The sequence below is a fragment of the Eulemur rufifrons genome, chromosome 19 (assembly GCF_041146395.1).
Source record: "Eulemur rufifrons isolate Redbay chromosome 19, OSU_ERuf_1, whole genome shotgun sequence".
Taxonomy (NCBI): Eukaryota; Metazoa; Chordata; class Mammalia; order Primates; family Lemuridae; genus Eulemur; species Eulemur rufifrons.
In genome coordinates this window covers 59587453-59609318 of record NC_091001.1, presented here as the reverse complement: position 1 = coordinate 59609318, position 21866 = coordinate 59587453, and the positions used below count along the sequence as shown (strand labels likewise).

The 21866-nt window shown below is 57.4% G+C and overlaps 1 protein-coding gene across 14 annotated transcripts in view; it reads left to right on the top strand.

Moving 5' to 3' along the window:
• DYSF (dysferlin) overlaps nucleotides 1-21866 on the top strand; it is a 206107-nt gene that overhangs the window by 117164 nt on the left and 67077 nt on the right. For all 14 annotated transcript variants that reach the window (XM_069494675.1, XM_069494670.1, XM_069494673.1 and 11 more), the window contains 6 exons: nucleotides 1903-1996; nucleotides 2417-2494; nucleotides 10296-10477; nucleotides 12503-12643; nucleotides 13346-13375; nucleotides 14745-14774. In XM_069494675.1, coding sequence (XP_069350776.1) covers nucleotides 1903-1996; nucleotides 2417-2494; nucleotides 10296-10477; nucleotides 12503-12643; nucleotides 13346-13375; nucleotides 14745-14774 — 555 coding nt within the window. The remainder of the gene's footprint in view (nucleotides 1-1902; nucleotides 1997-2416; nucleotides 2495-10295; nucleotides 10478-12502; nucleotides 12644-13345; nucleotides 13376-14744; nucleotides 14775-21866) is intronic.

Below are 21866 nucleotides of genomic sequence, written 5' to 3'. Positions count from 1 at the left end.
AGCCCAAGTAATGGGGTTTTAGAGCCCATGTTGAAGTGGCCAAAGGAAGAGGGGGGTCACTGTATATCTCTGTCAGAAAGGGAGATGTGCTGTGGTAGAAATCAGAGCCCACCCAGTGGTGGCAGGACCCCGGCAAGTGCCCCAGGAGAGCAGAGGAGTGTGCCTTTCCTGAGTGTGTATTTTGCAGGCTCCTTTGCAGGGGTGGAGCAGAGGAAAGCCGACCTGCTTTTAGGATGCAATTCTTTGTTGATCCAGAGTGACCAGGGCAGGCTTTTCCTAGTCCTTCCCCTGAAGGCGGGGAGGACTGGGCTGTTGATGGCTCTTCCGGCTGTGGGACGGCAGGAGCCTGCAGTGGGAGTGAGACTTTGGGCAGCTATGAGGGCGTGGCCTGCCTGAAGCCCAGGGCTGGGTTTGGGAGAAGCAAGCCTTGGTGTTGGCTGGGGCGGGTCACTGGGGGTCTGACCAGGAGGGGCTGGACTTGCCCTTTTCAGGTGTAAGAGCCACGGAAGGATTCAGGCTGGGGAGCCGGTGGTGACCGAGGGCGGTGAAGCAGGTTCTGGCTTGGGGTGGGCTGGACAGGAAGTGGGAGGACAGGTGTCGGGGGAGGCTCCTTGGACAAGGGGATCTGGGGCTGGGCCCTTAGGGCTGGCATGGTTTGGATGTGGCAGAGGTGTGTTGTATTTGGAGGTACTGGGGGACTCTGTAGCTTCAGGGCCTGGGGAGAGGTTGGGATTTTGGGGAGATGGCCCCCACCAGGGTGAAGGTCAGGGCAGCCCAGCAGAAGGATCCTGGGACCTGGGCGCTCTGGGTAGGCCTGGGTGGGGAGAACAGGCCATCTAAGGAAGAAGCTAGGGTTTTCTTTCAGGGGTATGCACACATTTGTGTGATGGGGAGAGGGACTGGGTAAGGAAATGGAGCAGAGACCACCTTGTCACTTTCCTTCGCCCCTCTGAAATGGAGCAGGTGACTGGCTGGGGAGGGAAAGGAGGGGAGAAAGGTACTTGGAGAAATCCCAGTGAGCAGAGGGAGCAGATGGCATAGGCGGCTGCTGAACACCCCAACTCTCCCCAGGCCCCTTGTAGGGTGTCGCTCAGGCTCCTGGCCCTGGGAGGTTTGTGAGCTGGAGGGAGTGCACCGGGGAAGGGGGTGTCTGGCCCAGGGGAGTGTTCTGGTCTCGGGGCTCTCCAGAGTGGGCTGTGGCACTGTGTTAGAGCGCAGTGCTAATGGGCTCAAGGTGGCAGGGCTGACCATCTACAGCTTACAGCTTCATGCACAGAAAACTGACAGATTAGCTCCTGAGCCTGCCTGCAGACCCACCCTGCCTCCACTCCCATGTCTGTCCCTAGCCCCACTGTCCCCGGCCCTGGCCTCAGCCTGAGCCCTCCTCACCCTCGGCACAGTTGGAACTGGTGAGACATGGTGGGTATGTGCCTGTGTGTCCCTGGCACTGGGACTGTCTCTAATGCAGGCGGTGGACAGAGATGAGGCCCACAGATGCTAGCCTGGGACCTCCAGACTTTGTCTCCACTAGACTCCCCCCTGCTGGGCAGATCCCCATCCCATTCGATTTTCCCCCAGAGCCCCTTAGAGTCCTCTCTTCTCTTAAACTCTAACCTCTTTGGCCGGAACACTCAGAATTCCATCCTGGCTTCTCTGGTCTTCACTGGAGAGGGGGAAGAATTTCCCACAGTCCTTTGGTGCTTTGACATTGGAGTCTGGGGAAGCTTTAGGAGGGATGAGCTCCCCAGAGTGACATTAGAGTGCTGACGGCCCCGCTTTCAGCAGCTGAGGAGCGTGGCCTAGAGAGCTCCCGGCCCTGGGGACGTAACTTTTGGGGCCAGTCTCCCCGCCACCCCCAGGCTCTGGGGTCAGAGTCTGCCATGACCAGCTTTGTGTCTCCAGGGTGGCGTGGTGGACGACAGGAGTGAAGATTCCATGTCCGTCTCTACCTTGAGCTTTGGCGTGAACAGACCCACGATTTCCTGCATCTTCGACTGTAAGTGGGGCTCGGCGCGGCCCACGGGGTGACGTGGTGTGTGCGTGTGGGGCTCTGGGGAGCTGAGTCTGTGCTTTTCAGCAGGTCAGTGTCTTCTGGGGTGCGTGTGTGCATGTGTGTGTGCGCGCGCGAGTGCGTATGTCTGTGTGTGTGGCGTGTGCACCCCTCAAGTCTGAGATGGGGCCTTCGAGGCCCTGTGCGCGGTGGCTGTCCCCATCGTCTGTTTGGCTCCCCTCACCCCCACCTCCTCTGCCTGGGCCAAGGCCACATCAGTCAGGGGCCTGCCTTTGAGCTGTGGTCTGTTCTCCTGGCCCCGCCTGGTGGCCCGTGTGGTTTCTATTGTTCAGCCCTCTGTCTGCTGCCCACACTAGGGACAGATTAGCCCCTCACCCTGGCACCCCTCTTTCTTCCTTGGTGAAGATGGGAACCGCTACCACCTACGCTGCTACATGTACCAGGCCCGGGACCTGCCTGCGATGGACAAGGACTCTTTTTCTGGTAGGTGGGAGAGGGGGAGGACAGCCAGGGAGCACGGACTGAGAGCTGAGAACAGAGATACTGGGCCTTCAGGAAACAGGGACGGGTCCTGAGGCTTTTCCTTGCGGGTGGGGTGCTGTTTGCTGGGGGCATGGAGGTGGGTGCTGTCACCAGGGTCCTGTGACTCCCTGGTCGTCAGGTGCAGCAGCAGCCCCTTGTCTATGGCCTGCTCAACTCCTCTGCAGGATTGGGCTTCTCTGACTGTCCCCTCCTTCCTGAAAGCCCCTCTGGCCTTGGCTTCCAGGCTGCCGCTCTCTCCCGGGTCTCCTGCGGCCGCCTCCTCCATCTGCTCCTAGTTGCTGCTTCAGTGCACCCTAAGCCCGGCACTCCCAAGAAGTCCCATCTGTGTCCTCCTCTCTGAGCACTAGGGTCTCCCCACTCCTTCACTTCTGCTCCCCTTGATTCATCCTGTGCAAGCCCCCATGTGACCCTGCCCGCTCCCAGATCCCGGCTGCCCGTGCACTTCCCGCCTTGGTCCTGCGGCCAGCAGCTTCCATTACCCAGGCTGGAACCCTCAGCCACCCAGTCCTGTGGATTCTGGCTCCTGAGTCTCTCTCAGATCTGTTCCCTCCTCTTCAGTGTCACACTGCCATCTCACACTGGCCTTGTCCCTTCTTATTGAGGCCATTCTGGTCATCTGGCCTCCCTGCCACCTTCCACACCGCCCAGACACACCTGGACACGTCCCTCCGCTGATTTCAAATGTAGACACTGCCAGATAGACCCCTACTCCTCAGCACGGTGCACAGTCCTTTGTGATCTGACCCCTGTGGACCCTGCCTGTTTCACCTTTTGTTCATCCGCCTCTACCTGCTGGCTCAAGCCCCACCAACTTTTGTGCACTTTGCACAAGCCTGACCTTTGCACTCAGCGCTCTCTCTGTCTATACGGCATTGCCTCCCTATTTTAACCCAGCGAACTCCTAGTCATTCTTCAAGACCCTGCCCAGAGGCCCTCCGGCTTCCTCAAGCGGAGCTGGTTGCTGTTTCCTCGGCGCTTGGCCAGCCCCTTGCCTGAGAGGGCTCCGGGTCAGCCACAACCTTCCCACTCTGACCAAGAGCCCCCCCGGGGCGGGGTCTTGTCTTCCCTCTGACCCTGCAGCCCTTGGCGTCTAAAGAGCAAACACCTACTGAGTGCTCCCTCTGTGCCCAGGCACTGTGCTGACATTACTGCGTGTAGCCCTTACACCCGTCCTACGAAGTAGGTGTTCAGCTTCCTTATTTTACAGGTAAAGAAACTGAGACTCAGGTGGGTTAACTAAATTGCTTGAGTTAAATAGCTGACAAGTGACAGAGCTGGGAATTGAACCCAAGCCTCTTGCCCTCCGAATGCCTGCTATTTGGTTGAGTAGGATTGAGCCCTATGAAAGTGACCTCCTGGTCACAGAATGACTCTGCAACTGACAGCCATCTGCCTGTCCTCCTTGCCTGCCCACTCTCCTCGCCACCACGGGGTCCACTCTGTGTCCTGCTCCCCAGCACCTGTGGTTTCCTGCCAGTGCCTGGCCCCCGGCCCTGTGCAGCCAGGAGCAGGGCAGATGCGGTGGTTTCTCTTCTTTGCTTTGGGGCCAGGGTCCTGAGAGCACCCTCCACGCATTGTGGGCAAAACCAGCATCCAGAATTGGCAGGCCGGGGCCAGAGAGGCGTCTGCAGTGGCAGCTTCCTAGGAAACTTGGCCAGGATTCTGACAATTAGAACTTACCCTGAGAAAAGAGAGATGGACTAATCTACAACCTCATTTCCTCTCCCTTCCAGGGAGGGGTGCAGGCAGCAGGATTGTGCGGGCTGGGTGGCAAAGTGGGGCCCAGGCAGAGGCCCCTATCCTCTGTGGGCCTGGCTGGCCGAGGACCCTGCAGCAGGGCAGGGAACTCCTCCAAGGGACCAGCGTCGGGAGCCAGTGCTCACCCCTGGGGACTGCAGTGGCAGGGTGAGCCGGCACTGGTCTGTGGAGACGTCACACTTTCCATCCCGGCCCCACCCCCTCCCCCAAATAAACATCCCTTGAGCTTTGAGGGCACTGCCCAGGGCTTCCTCAGAGGCCACTGGCTTCTGAATGAAAGGCCCGATTGAGCAGCTGCTGGAAAGGAAAACAGCAGCCAACACGGGTGAACCTATAAAACCCAGAGTGTTTATTTTCACTCCCAAGCCCTAAACCAAAGCAATTTCTCCCCTGGAACTGACCCTGGGGTGGCTGGCAGCCGGAGGCTGCGTGGCCACTGGCTGGCATTTCTCTGAGGAAACTCATGTGTGAATCCGGAATGTCTGGGGCCAGGGGAGGGTCTAGCACAGCGTCTGTCGCTGGTAGCACCTTCCAGCTGCCTGCTGGGCGTCTGGGGCAGAGAGGGCCCTCGGCGGGAAGTGCTCCCAGCACTCCCGGCCTTTCCTGGGCTCCCGAGCCCCGGGAGTGGCTCCCACGGCTCTGGGCTGTGTTCTGCTGCCTGGGTGCCGGCCGTGTCTGCTTCTCCTCTCTGGCTGAGGATTTGAGGAGAGACACAGGAGTTGCCCGGGAAACACTGGTTGAACAATACTGAAATTGCGAGAAGGGGGCTGTCGTGGAGAGGTTGCTATCCGGGCAGCCTGAGGGCTGCACCTTGGGTGGGGTTTGAGTGCACGGCCAGCATCAGTTCTCTGGACCAACAGAAGGGTGTCTGTGGCGTGTGCTGGTGTGTTTATGAATGTGTGTGCCCTGTGCAGCTATTAGGAATAAAAGATGTAAAATGATGCTTAATTCAAATGATGTCTCTGATAATTGGGATGGGGTAGCCAGTGCTTTGTGAGCATCTGTTGTACATACTAGATTTGCTTTAAACTGAAAAGCTATGCCCTGAGAGGACTTAGAAACCACATTTCATCAGTGCTTTACCTAGCTCCATCCTGCCTACCCCTTTGGCGTGGAACGGGTAGCGTCGCGTTCCTGAACGGCAGTCTGAGCTGGGTTGCTCTTTATCGTAGGTTGATATTTCTCGAAGGGCATTGGGAGATGTCTACTTTGACAAATTGTTCCCCAGGGAATTCTGGCCTCCTCCTCTTCCTCCTGCTCATTCTCCAGCTGAGAACTGCTGTTGTAGCTGGAGGGGCCATAAGTTCTGCTTGCAAAGCTGCCACCCTGGCCAGAGGACTCAAGGGTAGCTCTGTACATTCTAGGGAATAGCCCTTAGCTTAGGAGCCCAGCAACTCCTCTTTGAGAGTCATCCAGGTCAGAGGCCTGGGGCCTGACTTGGCTAACCTAGCCAATGAGAGATGGCTGCTAGACCAGATGCCACATTATGTATTAATTTTATCTGTCAAGAAAGCAGAAGGTCCTGCTCCATCTTTGCTGATCTCATGGCTCCTGAGCGGTCAAGACTCTGTGCCAGTTGGGTGGTCCTGAGGGATACTCCTGCCAGGCCAGGCCACAGTGAGATCTGATGACCCACAGCTGCCCACAGCTGGGGCCACCATTGCTCTTGGTGACCAGCGCCTTAGTTTCCCCTCAGATCCAGACTCGGTCCTGGGTGGCACTGGGGAATTCTTGCTTTGGGCTTCCTGCGTCTGGACTCTGGTCATGCCCCATCCCCTCCCCCGCTTTTTAAGCACAGCTTTTTGTTAAAGTTGGCTCTGGCTGGGGCCATCCACCAGACAAGCTTAAGGAGGTGTTTTCCAAAGTGCATTGGAGGCTTGTGAAATGCTCCACTTAAAAAGGGTTCCTGAGTAAGAGAGACTGGGAAACACTGCACGCTTAGAGATTTACAATGCACAGTGGCATATGAGAGGCTCTGGGCGGCTGCAGGGAAGGAGCCTGTTTAATCTGTTTAAGCACTCATTAGCTCCCCAGAGAACTCACCACTCAAAGAACGCGTTTTGGGAAACACTGATCTGCAGGATTCAGTCCAAATTGCTCTGCACAAATCCAGGACTGTCTGTGATCTTCCTCTTCTCCCCTCCTCCCTGCCCTATCCCCGCTGCCCTGGATATGCCTGCCGCTCAGCCAGACTGGCTGCTTTCTGTTTCCCGCGTGCCCGTGCTGGTTGGTGTCTTTGCCCGTGTCATGCTGGGTGCCTGGAATGCCTCTTTTCCTTGGTCTGCGTCAGCTGCTGCCTCCTTCTGGAGACACAGGATAGGCGACCTCCTTTGGGAAGGCTGGCTTGATTCCACAGGCTACCTAGAGCACCCCTCACCCCAGCAGCTGGGCACTCCACTATTTAGTTGCACATCACCTTGTATTATAACTGTTGTTAGTTACCATCTCCAGCCAGTAGTCATGATTAAGGCCTGGGATTGTGTCTCCTTCATCTTCATGTTCCTAGCACCGGCTAACCTACCACTGGAGTAGCCAGTTGATAACTGGGTAAGGAATGAATGATGTATTACAAATAGTGCTCGAGTGAACATCTTTGTACATCTAGCTTTTTGATGAATTTGGATGATTCCCAGGAATATGGGAAAAAGAATATAAACAGCTTTATGTTTTTCAGGGCACACTGCCCAATTGCTTTTCTGAAGGGTTACTGAATTGCTTCCAGCAATAAAGGAGAGTACCTATTTCATCAACTATTTGCCAACACTGGGTTTTATGATTTTGAACAATTTTTCTTAATTTTATAGGAAAAATATTGCTGTGGTATAGTTTTAATTTGCATTGCCTTGATTACCAGTGATCTACTCCACCATCTCTTAAAAACCCCTTCCTACAGGCGTGGCATGGTGGAAGGAACACTGGATAGGTGGTCGGGGGGTCTAATCCTGGTCACATGTGATCACAGCCGAGAGACTCAGTCTTCCTGGGGCAAAGCTCCCTCTTCTGACAAATGGGGTGCCACTGCCTGCCCTGTCCCCCACCCTGGTGGTCTGAACTGGTTGGTGGGAAGGCCCACGAGGTAAGCTTAGTGTTCTGTGGATGCAGAAGGTCCTCCCAGAGCTCCAGGAAGGTCTGGGAAGCAGGCTTCAGCCCAGACAGCCCGGGATCCAGCCAGGAATCACCTGCCTGGGGCTTGGTGACTGAGCCCTTGCTCACTTGTGGTGATGGGGTAGAATCCTTGTGTGTCCATGACTGGAGCCTCCCCAGGGCAGCTTGTGGTGCTCAGAGAGCTCCAATCCAAACACACTCACCTCTGCCCAGAGGTGCCCCTTGTGGCTTGGTGGGTGTGGCCCTGGGGAGAGCCCGGGGCTGGGATGGACATAGAAACCCAGCCCCTCAGCTTCTCCTCTGCCTGTCTTTGGGAATCTGCCTCTCTCCTGTTGGCTTTCCTGGAAGAGGGATTTGTCTGTGAGTCTGTCTGGCTGTTTTTCATCTGACCACCTTGCTCTAGCAACACCCCCATTCTCCCTGTTTCCTTTCTTTTGGAGGGACTGGGCCCTGTGCGGGGAGAGGCCAGGCCCCAGCACACAGTAGCCCAGTGTCTGAGGCCCCAGGCCTCCAGGCCTGCTTTTTACAATGCCTTTGTTGTGTGTTTTTTCCTCCCCTGGGCGGGTGGGGCACGTGTGTAGGTCTGGGTGATTTTTGTTTGAAAGCCGCCCCCTCCCCGCACTCCCCCCAGCGCTGAGCTCATTGCCTGGGCTGCCGGGGCTGCTGGAAGGAGTCGGCCTGCTCGGGGGCCAGCGTGGGGGGTGCTGCCAACACCAATACAGCGTGCACCGCCGCTACAATGTGCAATTGTGATCTTTGTGTAAACGCGGTCGGTCTGGGGCCTGCGCGCTTATAAAAATAAAGCGTTGGGAAGCACGGGGGGCGGGAACAAAAGGGGCTTTTTCGCTGGCTTTCTAATATGGTTTTATTTATCGGAACGCACCCTCCTTCCCTTACTGGAACCGGGAGAGGTTCTCTGCCGAGCTTGGAGCTGATGGTATCACAGCCAGACGGTTTCATTAAACGCACAGACGCCGCTGGGCCTTGCCAGGGGCAGGAGGGAAAGGCTCGGGGCCGGCCCTGCCAAGACCGGTGCAAGGAAGGGGAGCCCCCTGCCAGGGAGGCTTCCACAGGTGGGGGTGGTGAGATGTGGTGGGCAGGGCTCCCCTGCCCCTTCCCTGCCGGAGGTCTCCCATTGCCCTTTTCTGCCCCCAGAATCAGGTTCAAGACCAATTTCCTACAGGAAGCCCTCTGTGGTTGACCCCACTGTGCTTTGTGCCTGATGGCTGATGGGCTGGTCCCAGGCTGGTGGCCACTTCCTATTAGGCAGACCCAGCGTTGTTCAGCCAGTGGATGGCCAGGCCCCTTAACTTAGATGCCCCTCACCCTTAAAACTAGTCTTTGGGTAACAGCCACAACCTTGGACCCTGCTCTCTCCATCCCTTAACGGGGGTCCTGCCACTGCCCGCCTCAACCTTCCCACCTCTTCTACGGTCACTCCCTGACAGCCCGTCTCTCTGCCACCTCCTGTGCAGTGGCCGTGGTGTGCCACTTGGTCTCCTTGTGGCCAGGGAGCCTGTCCTGCTCCTCTGCCTTTTGTGGGGAAGTGCTGTCTCCCCAGCCCAGTTGCAGGCTTGTGTTTGGACATCCCTGCTGCCTTCTGAGGCCAGAGAGGCAAAGGCGGTTGCCTCTGGGGCCACTGAGGCCCCCTTGAGGTCACATGGGGAGTTAGTGGCAGTGTTGGGGCTGGACCTTGGGGCTCAGAGGGCACGGGGCAGGATGGAGCAGGGTGCCAAGGGTTTGGGACATGTGTTAGGCACTGGACTCAGCCCTCAGGCTGACATCCTGTTAGGGGGAGCTGGAGAAGCCCCCTGCGCCAGGCCCTCTGCTGTTTTCCCAAATTACAGGCACTCAGTCCCATAAGACCTTTTCCTGCATTGCTTTCCAAAATGTGGCCCCGGAAGGCAGCATCAGTATCACCTGGGAACTTTTAGGCCCCACACAGCCTCGCTGAATCAGAATCCCTGGGGGTGGAGCTGAGCAGTCTGTGTGAGCCTTCCGGGTGACTGCTGCACGCTCACATTTGGGAACCACTGCCCTAGAATCTGCTCCAGTGACACAACTGGCCTGTGGGTCTAGGCAGAAAGAATGGCTGTGGTTGGGTCCCAGGCTGGTGTGGCCAGGGCTGGCAGGCTGGAAAGGAGTTTTGGGGGGAGCAGGGAGTTGTGGGGACCTTCAGGTTCCTCTCACACCACCTGCTGCTAAACAGCTCTCTCTAGTGCCCCACACCCATCTGGGCCCCCACCATCTCCGCCTGGACCGTTGCAGTAGCCTCAGAACTGGTCTTCCTCCCTCTATGCCTTCTGCCCCTCCAGTCTGCTTCCCATGTGACAGCTGGAGCGAGCCTGCAGAAATGCAGACTCAGTCTCCTCGGTCTGGTGGCATCCCAGAGCTCACAGGGACCCACATTTTCCTCCAGGGAGCCAGATCCCTCCCTGATATGCTTCACTGCACTTTATTCTTCGAGGCTTGGGTGCCCCAAATTGGTGTGAATATTTTACATTTGGTTCAAATTGTATTCTCGGCCCCTGGCACCTAGCCCCTAGACTGGCATACAGAAAGCACTCAATAAATGCTTGTTGGATGAATGAATGAATGAATGCATAGGCCATACAAACACTTCCTCCTACTGGACCTTGCCCCAGCGAAGAGCCCAGGAAGCAGAGCAGAAGGGGAAGTTCTCTGGATCTTGTGCCCATTTGCTGAGACCCGGCCTCAGTTTCCCCACACTGGCCCACCACCTGGGCTGCAGAGTCCCCAGGGGAAAATCGATTTTGAATGTTGCTGCTTTAGCTCTTTGGCCCTGCGCCACCCCAAGCAGGTGGCCCTCACAGTCCCTGCTGTGTCCTGTCTCCCTTCCCTGCCCCGGCCCACACAGACCCCTACGCGATCGTCTCCTTCCTGCACCAGAGCCAGAAGACGGTGGTGGCGAAGAACACCCTGAACCCTACCTGGGACCAGACACTCATCTTCTACGAGATCGAGATCTTTGGTGAGCCAGCCACCGTGGCTGAGCAGCCGCCCAGCATCGTGGTGGAAGTGTACGACCACGACACCTACGTGAGTCTGTCCACCTCCCGCCACGTCCCCTCACTGCCAACCCCAAAGGTGGGGTCTCCGTGGACCCTGGGCTCCCCAACCAGAGGGGTGCTTCCCAAGGCTGAGACTGACGGCCTCTTCCCTGACCCCACAGGCTATAATAGGGTAATTAAAACTACTTTAGAGTAATTAAAAATGGATTGCTAGCACATGTGCTGTGTGCCCCATGGCGGACATTGCTGATCAAACACAGCGGAGAGAGGGGACATATCTGGAAAGGGCGCTTGGCTGTGGGTCAGGAGCCTGGCTTTTCTCTGCCTCTGACTTGCTTATGTGATCGCCGGCCAGTCCCTTCTTCCCATCAGGGAGCTGTGATGAATCCACAAACGTCTAGCAAGCCCTGGCTTTATGGGGCTGCGTGGCCTGTCGCTTGGGGTCCCCTGTCTAGGTGGGAGCTGAGACCCACCCACAGAGTGGAGAATCTGCTCCGTGAGACAGTGTGTCACCGAGTGCCACACAGCTCTGTGCCACAGGCAGGGCCTCTTAGCAGAGCTGTCCAACAGAACCTCCTGCAGCACTGGAAATGCCCTAGAGCTGTGCTGTGCACAATGGGAGTCACTAGCCGCATGTGGCTATTAAGCACTTGAAGTGTGACTAGTACAACTGAGAAATGGAAGGTTAAACTTTATTTAGTTTAACGAAGTAAAATTAAAATTCAAATAGCTGCAGGTGGCTAGTGCTCCTGCACTGGACAGCACAGCTCTAGAAGGTTCCCAGGAGGGAGAGATCCCTGTGGCCTGGAATGGCAGGGAAGGCGATGAGAAGCCCCAGGCACCAGAGGAGATGTGGGGTTGGGGTGTGGGGAGGGGGGGCATTCCAGCTCAGCAGGGGGGAGAGAGGGAGGCTTGGGGGGCAGGCTGGGAAGGAGGAGGAAGGAGTATGAGGCCAGGGGCAGGGGAGTGACAGCGTCGAGCAACATGTTCAGAACAGGAGGTTGGATGCCACTGAGAGACAGGCAGCTGGGCCCATGGCAAAGAGACCCTGCTGGGTTGGGGGCTACAGTGGGATGAAAGGGGAGGGGACAGGGTTTGGAAGATGCTTCTAGTCGCCATGACTAGATGCCACATGCCCTGGGAGGGTGTGGTGAGCAGGGGGTGGGGAAGACGCTGCTGTGCAGGGTGTCCCACTAGGCGGTGGGGGCAGCTGGCAGCAGGCAAGGTGGGCCGGGGCTGGGGAGCCCAAGCTGGGGGTGCGTGGGGGAAAGGCTGGTGCTGTAGGGGGATGAGCAGCTGCAGGAAGAGTCTATTTGGGATGTTTGGAGAAGAGCACGGGCCCTGACACCTCTGGGGGCAGAAGGAGGAGGGAAGCTGGGGGTGGTGGCAGGTGGCTGGGAGGGTGCTGGTCAGGGGCACTAAGCAGAAGGAGCAAGTGCTGGGGCAGGGTGGCCGGGAGACTGACGGGACAGGCCCCTGGCAGTGTGAGAGCTCTGCGGGGGCCTGCCCACCCCGTCCAGGGCGAGGGCCTTCAGAGCCAGAGAAGAGTTTGGACTCTGTCCTCTGGGCAGCAGGGAGCCAAGGCAGATGCCTGAGCAGAGGAATTATAAGATGTAAACATAATTTTGGCAAGGCTCATTTAATATGATGAGCGTGATCATAGTTTCTCCATTTGGAAAGTCGGGGAATTTAAGGGTGAAATGAACAGGGGATACAAAAGTCCTTGGAAATGTGAGACATCTGTACTGCTGAGAGCATTATAGAAATGCTGGGAGATTCTCTCTCTGGTCTCTAACGGGCTCAGCACTGGATTACATTACAGCAGGATGGACACTAGTTAGCCATGCAGAGGGACTTCCCTACTCTGATGGGAATACAAACCTGGCATCCCTCTAAGGAGCACAGGCTTCTCTCTTCTGCGCCAGGGGCTGCCCTGACTTCCGAGGCCCTTTCTGGTTCAGGAGGCCATACATAGCCCTGGTGATCTCTCTGAGGCCACTCAGAGCCCTGGGCGAGGGGGACACTGACTCTTCTCTCTCCACACCTGGTCCAGGGTGCAGATGAGTTTATTGGCCGCTGCATATGTCAACCGAGTCTGGAACGGATGCCCCGGCTGGCCTGGTTCCCGCTGACGAGGGGCAGCCAGCCTTCAGGCGAGCTGCTGGCCTCCTTTGAGCTCATCCAGAGAGAGAAGGTGAGGCTGGTCCACATCCAGCTCTGGAAGCCCAGGCAGGAAGTGCATGGCAGGGGTGGGGGGAGGGGGAGTGGGCACAGGTAGGGAAGGCCTTGAGGGTCGGGGGCGCCTGCGACGCGCCCCTCTTCCCACCAGGGGCTGGCACTCAGTGGGGCCTGGGACAGCTTCGTCTGGTCCCAAACAGCTTGGGCCTGTTTGCCCATCTTTTCCAAACCCCAAGTCAGGACTTGATCTAACATTGGGGTAGAAAGTTGGACTCTGGATTGTCTGAGTCCTCTGGTCATTGGATTTATTCTTCCCTGGGCCATATCCTGATGTGGTTTCTGGGAGGAGGACCTCTGCGGTCTGGTTAAGGGGGCCCTAACTGCAGTGATGGGGAGCTCCAGGGACAGGTAAGGGCAGGACCCCCTTTCCAGTGCTGGCCCCGCCATGACCTGGCTGTGTGGCCCTGGGCAGCCACTTCCCAGCTGTGAGATGGGAGGTTTGGCTTGGCACCATCTCACACTTCCTCTTAGTGTGATGCGAACTCCAGCAGGTGAACTGAATGGGAGTAGGGCCGCACCCCTCCCCCACCCTGCCATAGAGTGCAGTCTGTCAACCCCTGGACTGTCCGGTCAGTAGTATACTCCGTGGGTGTCATGAGGGTGACGGGGGCCTTGGGTGACAAGCATGTGACCAAAGCTTTCTTTTTCTTCAACTTAGCCGGCCATCTACCATATTCCTGGTTTTGAGGTATGTCTTGCTCTCACCTTTTCTTCTTCAAACCGATTGCCAGCCTCCCTGTGTTTGCAGCCCCCTCCGGGGCAGGAAGGGCAGTCAGACGAGTACCACCACCATCCTTCCCTGAGCCCCCCAGGAAAGCTCCTTCCAGCAGAGGAGGGCCTGGGCGGGGCCGCCAGCGTGTGGCAGGGGCTGGGTCCTCATCTTACTCAGTCTCCCTGCCCAGCTCAGGCCTTTCCTGCCCTTTCTGAGAAGGCTGAGACCACAGACTCTCAGAGGGAAGGGACCTCGTGGGTGCCAGCCCAGTAGCTGTCAGCAGGGCTGCACATAAGAACCCTGTGGGCAGCTTTAAAAGTCACCAGTGCTCAGGCCTCACCCAGACTGAGCTAAACACCATCTCCAGGGTGGCCCAGGCCTTGGTGTCTTCCACCACTGCCCGGGGGATCTTGATGCGCAGCCAGGGCTGACACCCATTAACTCAGCCCACGATTTTGAAAGTGTGGCCAATTCCTGGGTCCTACTTCAAACCTCCCGAAGCAAACTGTGAAGGTGCAGCCTGCAGCCTCTGCATTGATTAGCCCTCCAGGGGCTTCTCCTGCAGAATGGAGTTTCAGAAGCTCTGATTTAGGCCCTATGTCTCAATGAATTATTCTTGTTGGGACCCCATTTTCTTTCCTGTTCCAGTGATGGGGGCTTCATTCCCTTACTCTTGCCCTCCTTCCTTCTCCTGGGGGTCTCCTTGACTAGGACCCAGGCTAATTGGGTTCATTATGCTTTTCCAGACCGGGCTGAGCTGCAGCTTGGAGAAGTGGTCATTTGGGCTCTGTTTGGACTTCTCGTTTGCCCTTCACGAGGCAGCCCATACCATGCTCAGACAGTCCTTACCAAGCAAGGCCTCCCTTGCCACCCCCATCCCTCACTCCCACTCCTCCTGTTCTGCCTCCCTGTCCTGTCCAAGCTCCTTCTCTCAGTTCTGGCAGCCCCTGGGGATCTAGGGGGCTTCTCCTTGGCTTCCCAAGGCCACATGCCCAGCAGGAGCAGCTGCTACAGGGCCTCAGGCCCTTCTCACCATCTTCTGTCATTCTCCGTTCTCCTGTCACTTCTAGAGGTGCCTGGAATTTGGTCCATGCTTTGGCCTTTCCCACCAATCCTCTGCATCAGCATCCCTCAAACCCTATTCTTAGGGACCACACAGAGGGCATAGCTGGGAGGCTCAGCATCCTGACCCTTGATGGGAGGTGCTTTCTGTTGGCTCCTCTTAGTGGGGACGTCCAGTATGCTGATCTCTGGCCCAGCCTAGTGTTCCTTGTAACTAATGGAGAACTTTCCCCCCTCTCTTCACCATCTCCTGGATGTGGAACGTTCCATGGCTGTGGTCCAGGTGCAGGATACATCAGGGATCCTGGATGAGGTGAGCTGGACCCGTGAAGCTGTGGCCTGCGGCTGGGGTGGGTGGGCAGAGACAGAGAAGGTGAAGACCCGCCCGTCTCTGAGCACATGTCCTGGAGCCTTCCACGTTCCCTGTGCCCACCGGGCACCTGCCACGTGGAATCCTGTCTGGAGTTTACTCCCCACACTCTCTGTGGATCCAGGGCTGCCTGGGGTGTGTCTGGCGGAGGGCGTGATTCTGGCCTCAGAAGACTTGCTGTCCTGCTGGGAGGCCAGTGTCACCCACACTGCATGGACACAAGCAATGCAAAGTCTTATCTGGTTGAGTGCCAGGTGGCATGTTTTCAAGAATAAAATGTTCAGAAGAGGCCAGAGTAGTCAAGCAAGCCTTTTTGGTCGAGAGGTCGAGGCAGCATTAGCCAGATGGTGCAGCACTTGGGAAGAAGGTGGGAAAGATGGCTTTGGTCCAAGGGACCAAGGACCAGGTTGGGTCCTGGCTGGCTGGTTGGGGCTTTCTAGGGACTGGAAGAAGTTTGCAGTTTGCATCTAGACAAAGCAAGGCCATGTCCTTTGCCATGGGAGGCTGAGAAGTCCAGTCTCCACGGCCTCCTGTGCATCTCTGAGTGGATCTCCAGAGTGAGCCGGGGCAGAGGCCTGGGTGGAGAGACAGGAAGCAGAGCCCTGGTCAGATGGGGAGTTGGGAAAAGGGCAACCACTTCCTGCCACCAGGGAATCCCCAGGCTGAGAGCGGACACCATTTGACATTTTCAGCGCAATTTGGACTTGACGTGCAGGGTCAGGATGTGGGATCCACAGGCCCCACGCCCCTTACCTCACTGTCTTTTGCTCCCAGACCGAGGTGGGGTCCGCCAAGTGAGCTGGCTGTAATCGCGCCTGACAGGCAGCCTCCTGCTCCTGGCTGCAGTTGCGAAAGACTGCCGATTTGGACGGGGAGGCAGAGTCCTGTCCAGGGAAGCAGCACGGAGCCCTCTCTCTTGATTGAGAGCGCTCTCTGGCCAAAACCCACAGCCTGCTCTGAAGAAGACCCAGCCCAGGGATGAGTTATTTAAAAAAAGTTAAAATCCTTAATAACTGGATTTGTAATATACAACAGTGAAGGCTCAGATTCCGAGAGCAGGGATCTGGCTGCAGTCTCATTGTCAGAAAGCAAATCAGAACTGCAGCTTTGGGGCCAGACCCTGAAGAGGGCCAAGTGTCCTGCTGCCGGGCCAGCCAGGCCACAGGCTGAGGCCGGGTGTGGGTCAGCAGGGCCGGGGAGAGCAAGGCCTGGGGTGTGCTGGGCACAGGGCCAGCTGAGCCGTCAGGTTCAAAGGGTCTCAGGTCCAGTGGGATGAATGGAGCATCAGCTGGTCCGGAGACAAACTCCAGAAGAAGGCCTTACAACACCTCCTTTATCCCCAGGGGGCCACATCCCAGCTCTGGGGCCTCTCACTTAGCCTATTTCCCCCTCGCTTGAAGGCTAAGCTTCATACCAAGACCCTGGGTCCTAATGTGGTTTTAAGACTCCCCAGGGCTGGGTGGAGGCAGGTTAGTCCTGCGGGAAGCCTGTGCTCCAGCAGGGTTTTCCTGCTTTCCCTGCTGTGGCCAAGCTCCTGCCTTGTGTCCTCCACTCCTCCAGCTCCTCCCAGGCTCCCCGCCTGATCCCCATGAAGAGCGCTCAGGCTTTCCTGCAGGCCGTGGAAAGCCAGGCAGGGAGCTTGGCTCCTGAGCCACTGGCCACGGGAGCCCTGGAGCATCTGGGAGCAGAGGGAAGGGTGGGTGTGGGGAGCTGTCTGGCTGCAGGGGTCTGACTGGGAGCTAGGGACTGGCCAGGGGGCTCCTGAGACAGCTGTGGTAATAGGTGCCTGGACCAGAGAGGGGCCAGCAGGAATGGATGGGGCAGGTGGCTCTGAAGGACGCCTTAACGATGGCCTCTCCTGTAGAAAGTACCTCTCTGCTAGTGCAGCCAGGTGCGGAGATTAGCAAGTGCCTGTGTGGCTTCCACACGGTGTCCGTGAATGAGGGCTCCCAGAGCAGGACAGTGGGGATGGCTTTCTGGAAGAGGTGACACTGAGGTAGGTTGTGAAGCAGGGATGGGCAGAAGGGGTTGGGGAGGGGACCCGGGCAGCAGTGCCTTGGGCTGGGGGTGTGTCACCACCTGGGGCCAGTTCATGAGCTGCAAGCTTTCCCTATCTGGGTTGTCCCTCTCTGGGGCTCTTGATGGGGAAGCGACTGTTGCACTGTGTGTTTGAGGCTTTGGTGGTGGGTGGGAGACCTGCGCCCTCTTGGAGAGAGCGGATGGAGGCGAGGGCTTCCTTCCGGCTCTCCAGCCTGTCTTTTTGCCTTTGTCTGTCCCTCTCTTTCGAGCCTTTTCCCACTCTCCCTTCCTCTGTTTGCTCCTTGGCCCCAGCTCCCTCCTTCTCCCCGCCTCTTCTGAGCCCTCTGTCTCGTTTCTTTTCCTTTTTGTCTGGAGAACAAAGGCAGTCCGAGCTGCCAAGGGGAATGAGTTCAAAGAAACTGCAATTTTAGATTTCCTGAGAACTGGAGAGTGTGTGCACGCACGTGTGAGTGTGTGCGAGCGTGCACACTTGCGAGGAGGCACACACGCATGCGTGCACATGCGGCAGCAGAGGTGATGGTGGTTCCTGAACACGCAGGGGCCCCAGGACGTGGAACGGGTGTAGAGGGAGACCCACGGGGTCTGCGGTCCGGATCATTCCGGGGGCGTGGCTCGGAGTGCTGCCCTGGCTCTGCTGCCCCCCTCCCGCATGGGCAGGGATGCCCTGGTAGAAGGGATTGCATGCTTCCTGCCTGTTTTTACTGCTGGCTCAGGGGGCCAACCAGATGTCACTCCATCTGCCCTTCCGAATCCAGGCGATGGGGTATGTGACTTTTACTCCTAGATGTACCCGAGCTACTCTCCGGCACCCCCAAATCCACTAGAAGAAAAAATTTGGCGTTTTGCAATCAGGAAAATAAACCCAGTGGTCCCCCATCCCCCTATCCCTCCCCAAGGCCTTAATTTAAAACACTGTTTTCCCTGGGAAGTGTAATTAGAGCAACATGTTGTTCCTAATGAGCTGGGTGGGGCAGGCAGACAATGGAGCCCTCCCAGCCTGCCTGGCTGCCCCCTGCCTGCAGCTCCCCGAGGAACCAGGATGTGAATGTCCAGAGGGTCTCCTGACTGTCCCCTGCAGAGTGAGTTGGGGGGTCTGTGGGCTGCTGGTGATGGGGTTCACCTAGGTGGCTGGGGAGGCTTCTTGCCAACAGTCCCCCTTCCCTGGGAATGGACGCCTGTCTAGTCTGGTGGCCCCTGGGACTAGAGGTCGCTAGGGGTGGTGGTGGGGCCTCTCCATGGCTCAGGGCCTTGGCTCCCGGTGCTGGACTGGCCAGCAGGACACATGGACTGGGGCAGGCTTGAGAGTGGCTTCTGCTCTAATGGGGGAGAGAGGCTCACTTGTCCTTGGGGTCCTCTTGGTCTGAGCTGGCCTCATAAACACCCTGCACACCTGTAGGACCCATCAGTGCGGCCGCCCCAGGTCTGCCCTGTATTCAGGGAGGAGGGAAGGGGCTGTTCAAATGTGGCTTCCTCTAATTAGACTTATCAGAGTCCCCTGTCACCCACAGGACAGTGAATCAGGATGTCCTGGTGGCACTTTAAATCTGCATCCCTCCCCCTGCCCCCCAACTCCCCCCTGGCAGTGCTGCCAGGCTTCCTGGTTCTGCTAAGGGTCATGGCACCCTCGTTGAGAGTCGCTGTCCTGGAGGGAGGTGTCATACCCCTCAGGTGGGCTGGGTCAGAGAAAAGCTGCGGACCAGGCCTAGGAGCTGCTGGCTGAGGCCTAGGACTCCTGCGTGTGAGATGACTAGAGACTGTTAGGACCGTGGGGAGCGGGCGGCGGTGGTGCAGACTGCTCCTCTCCTGCGTGCCTCCCACCCCTGAATGTCTTTCAGGTTGAGCCACAAGTGATTATGGACTTTGGAGAGAGAAGTTTCCAGGGAGTGGGTGCCAGGGGCCGAAACGTGGTGCACTGGGCAGCAGTTGGTGTGGACACAAGGGAGGGTGGAGACGTGAAGACAGAAAGGAGAGGAGGGAGGCCTGGTGTTTCAGGGCTGGGCAGAGGAAGGGGGATGCTTCCAGGAGACTCAGCGTGTAGCGGGCAGGCGCCACTAGACAGGGCGAAGAAAAGTCAGAGAATAAGGTTAGGCGCAGGGTCACGTGACAGTTAGGGTTAAGAAAAGTCAGAGAATAAGGGGCAGGGTCACATAGATAGTTAGGGCCAAGAAAAGTCAGAGATTAAGGTTATATGAAGTTTCCAGAGTGTTTGGGAGATTTTCTGAAGGATGGAGAGATTGAACGAGGGCCTGAAAGATGTGTTAGATTCAGAAAGGCAGCAAAGGAAACCCAATGGAACAGAAGGAGCAGTGAGCAGGCATGGGGTAGGGGCTTGATGAGGACCCAAGGGCCAGGGTGGAGCAGGCAAGGGTGTTGGGGAGGAGGAGAGTGTACACTGGAGTCATTTCTTTAGCCTCCCATCCACCCACCTGTCCATCTGTCTTCCATCCCTCCCTCCCTTCCCTCAGTTATACATTCGTAATCATTTATTTATTGGATGGGGATTCAGCTATGGTCCCTGTGTACAGAATCACTGGTTCAACCAGGGACACAGTCAAGTAGAGATGGCACAGGGTGATTAATGTGTCTTTCAATGGGGGTAAGTGCAAGTTGCTATGGTAACCATGGGGGTACTTCAGTGCAAGCTGGGGCACCAGGGAAGATTGAGATGGACATGAGTGGTCTGAGTAGGAGGTACCAGAGGGAGTGGGACGGAAGCATATTCCAGACAGCGGGACCAGTAAGCTTCAAGTTCCAAAGCTTAAAGAGAGCAAGTTGCCTCCTGCAACCCGCTAGTGCTCAGTAGAGCAGATGATGAGCGTGTCTAGGGAGGTGGCGTGTCACTGTTTGGGGTCCTGGAGGGGAAATTTCTCTGGTGAGAGCCTTGCCCAGAGAAGCCAGCAGGAGCTAGAAGATGAGGCCCCGTCAAAGGGTTTGCACTTCATCCTGGGTGAATAGGGAGATGGTGAGGGGCTTGACGCAGAGAGTGACATTGTTAGAAAGCTCACGCCGGCTGCAGAGTACAGCTGCACTGGTTGCTGGGAGGGGGTGTGCAAAACTAGATGCAAGGAGAACACTGAGGGGGATGCTGGTGAATCCAGGCGAGAGAGGCTGGTGGCTTGAACTAGGGAAAAGGGACAGGTGACGGGGCTTGAGACTGTTGGGGAGACAGAGTCCCCAATGCTTGGTCATCAATCAGACACAGCAACGGGGGCAGGAGGGGCCGAGGGTGGCATGGGGCTTTGGCTTGGTTGTCAGGTGAATGGTTGGGCCAGTTTCTGAGGTGGCATTGGAAGGGAAAGATAAAGAATCCAGTTTTGGACAAGTTCAGTGTGTGGCCAGGGGGACACATGGGCGAGCTGAGCAGGAAGGAGTTGGGAGTGGGGGTGGAGGCTGAGCAGAGGTGTTGGGGAGCAGGAGGCCTAGGAGAGGGCCAGGGAGGCCTGGCGCGCAGGGCTGGGCAGAGGAAAGGGGGTACAGAGAGACTCAGCATGTAGAGGTTAGGGGCCAGTGGTGTGGATCCAGAGAGACAGTTTGGGGAAGGAGGCCAGGTCAGCTGGCCAGATGCTGCTGAGTGAGAAGAGCTCACGAGTGTCCTTCAGGGTGAGCCACAAAGCAGGTGATTATGGACTTTGGAGAGAGAAGTTTCCAGAGAGGGGCTGCTAGGGGCAGAAGCCTGGTGCACTGGACAGCAGTCAGTGTGGACACGAGGGTAGAGACAGGAAGAGAGAAAGGGGGGGCTGCAGGAGAGGCCCCAGAGAGGAGGGCATGGGAGGATTTGAGAGAGGTGGGTGTCCTTAAATGGGACAGGTAAGATCAGGAGGTAGTGTGACAATCATGGAGAAGCACTTAGGAGAGCACGTGCGGTCACAGCTCCACCGGCACCGAGCCGGGCTGTGGTGTGCACGGTGGGAGAGGGCTGCCGTGGCGGCTGGCAGGCTGGGCGGAGGGCAAGCCGCAGAGGCAGGCCACCCCAGGAGGCAGTGGCAAATGGCAGGCGCAGGCGTGTCCCTGGACCTCTGGGGACAGTGAGGTGGACAGAGATGGGGTGTGAGTACAGTGGCCTCGTGCTGACGAAGCTGCCCTGGGACACACGTCTAACCACTGTCTCTGCTTGTCTCTTCCTCCTGCCTCCGCTGCGCCTGGCGCTCCACAGCTGTGTGCTCCTGCCTTCTTCCTCCAGGGCCTCCTCCACACGGTACCAGCGCTTAACCTTCTCCAGCTCCTTCCCCCCGTCCTCAGTGAGCGGGGCTCCGGGCTCCGGGAGTGAGGAGCCTGGTCCTCAGTGTACAGAGAGGAACGTCACTACCGCGGAGCTCCGGGGAGCCCCGAGGGGAAGATGGAATGTGGAAGGGAGGGATAAAGTGGATGCTGCCCAGAGTCTGGGGGCCCAGAGAGAATACATTCTGGGAGGAATGTGTCTGTGAGTTTCCCGTGGTGATTTTAAGAGAACAGCCATGTGGGGAAGGTTGACCTTTCTGCCTCCCTGCTCAGGGGAGCTTGGGGCTGTTCCCTCCCGATCTCATTTTTCTTTATCCCTTTTTGTCTCGGCCTTTTGGTCCTGGGCCCGCATTGTGTTTGGCAGCCATGCGAGGCCACGACCAGACCATGAGTGGGCCACAGAACAACCCTTTCTTTAAAGAGACCACCCTGCTGGACAGTCACCTGCAGCTGGTGACCTTGGAGTGCCCAGGGTGGACATCAAACTAGGGGTCCCCATAGCAGCCAGATTGCCGCAGTAGCTGTGCAGGCTCTGCCTGCATCCCCCAGGGCACCTTTCACGTGGCCTGTGATATGCATGGCACCCCCTGCAGGTGTGCACCACGGCAGCCTGTACATCACCCTGCCTTCTCGGCCAGTCCAGAGTGCACGTGCCTCCTGCCTCAGATCATCCGCATTGCGGGTCTGGAGGAAAATGACAGGTTCCTTCACTTTGTGCCCTGGAGACTGAGGGATAGTTATAAAGCCAGTGTTGTTCTCAGAACTCCTTCTTTTTTT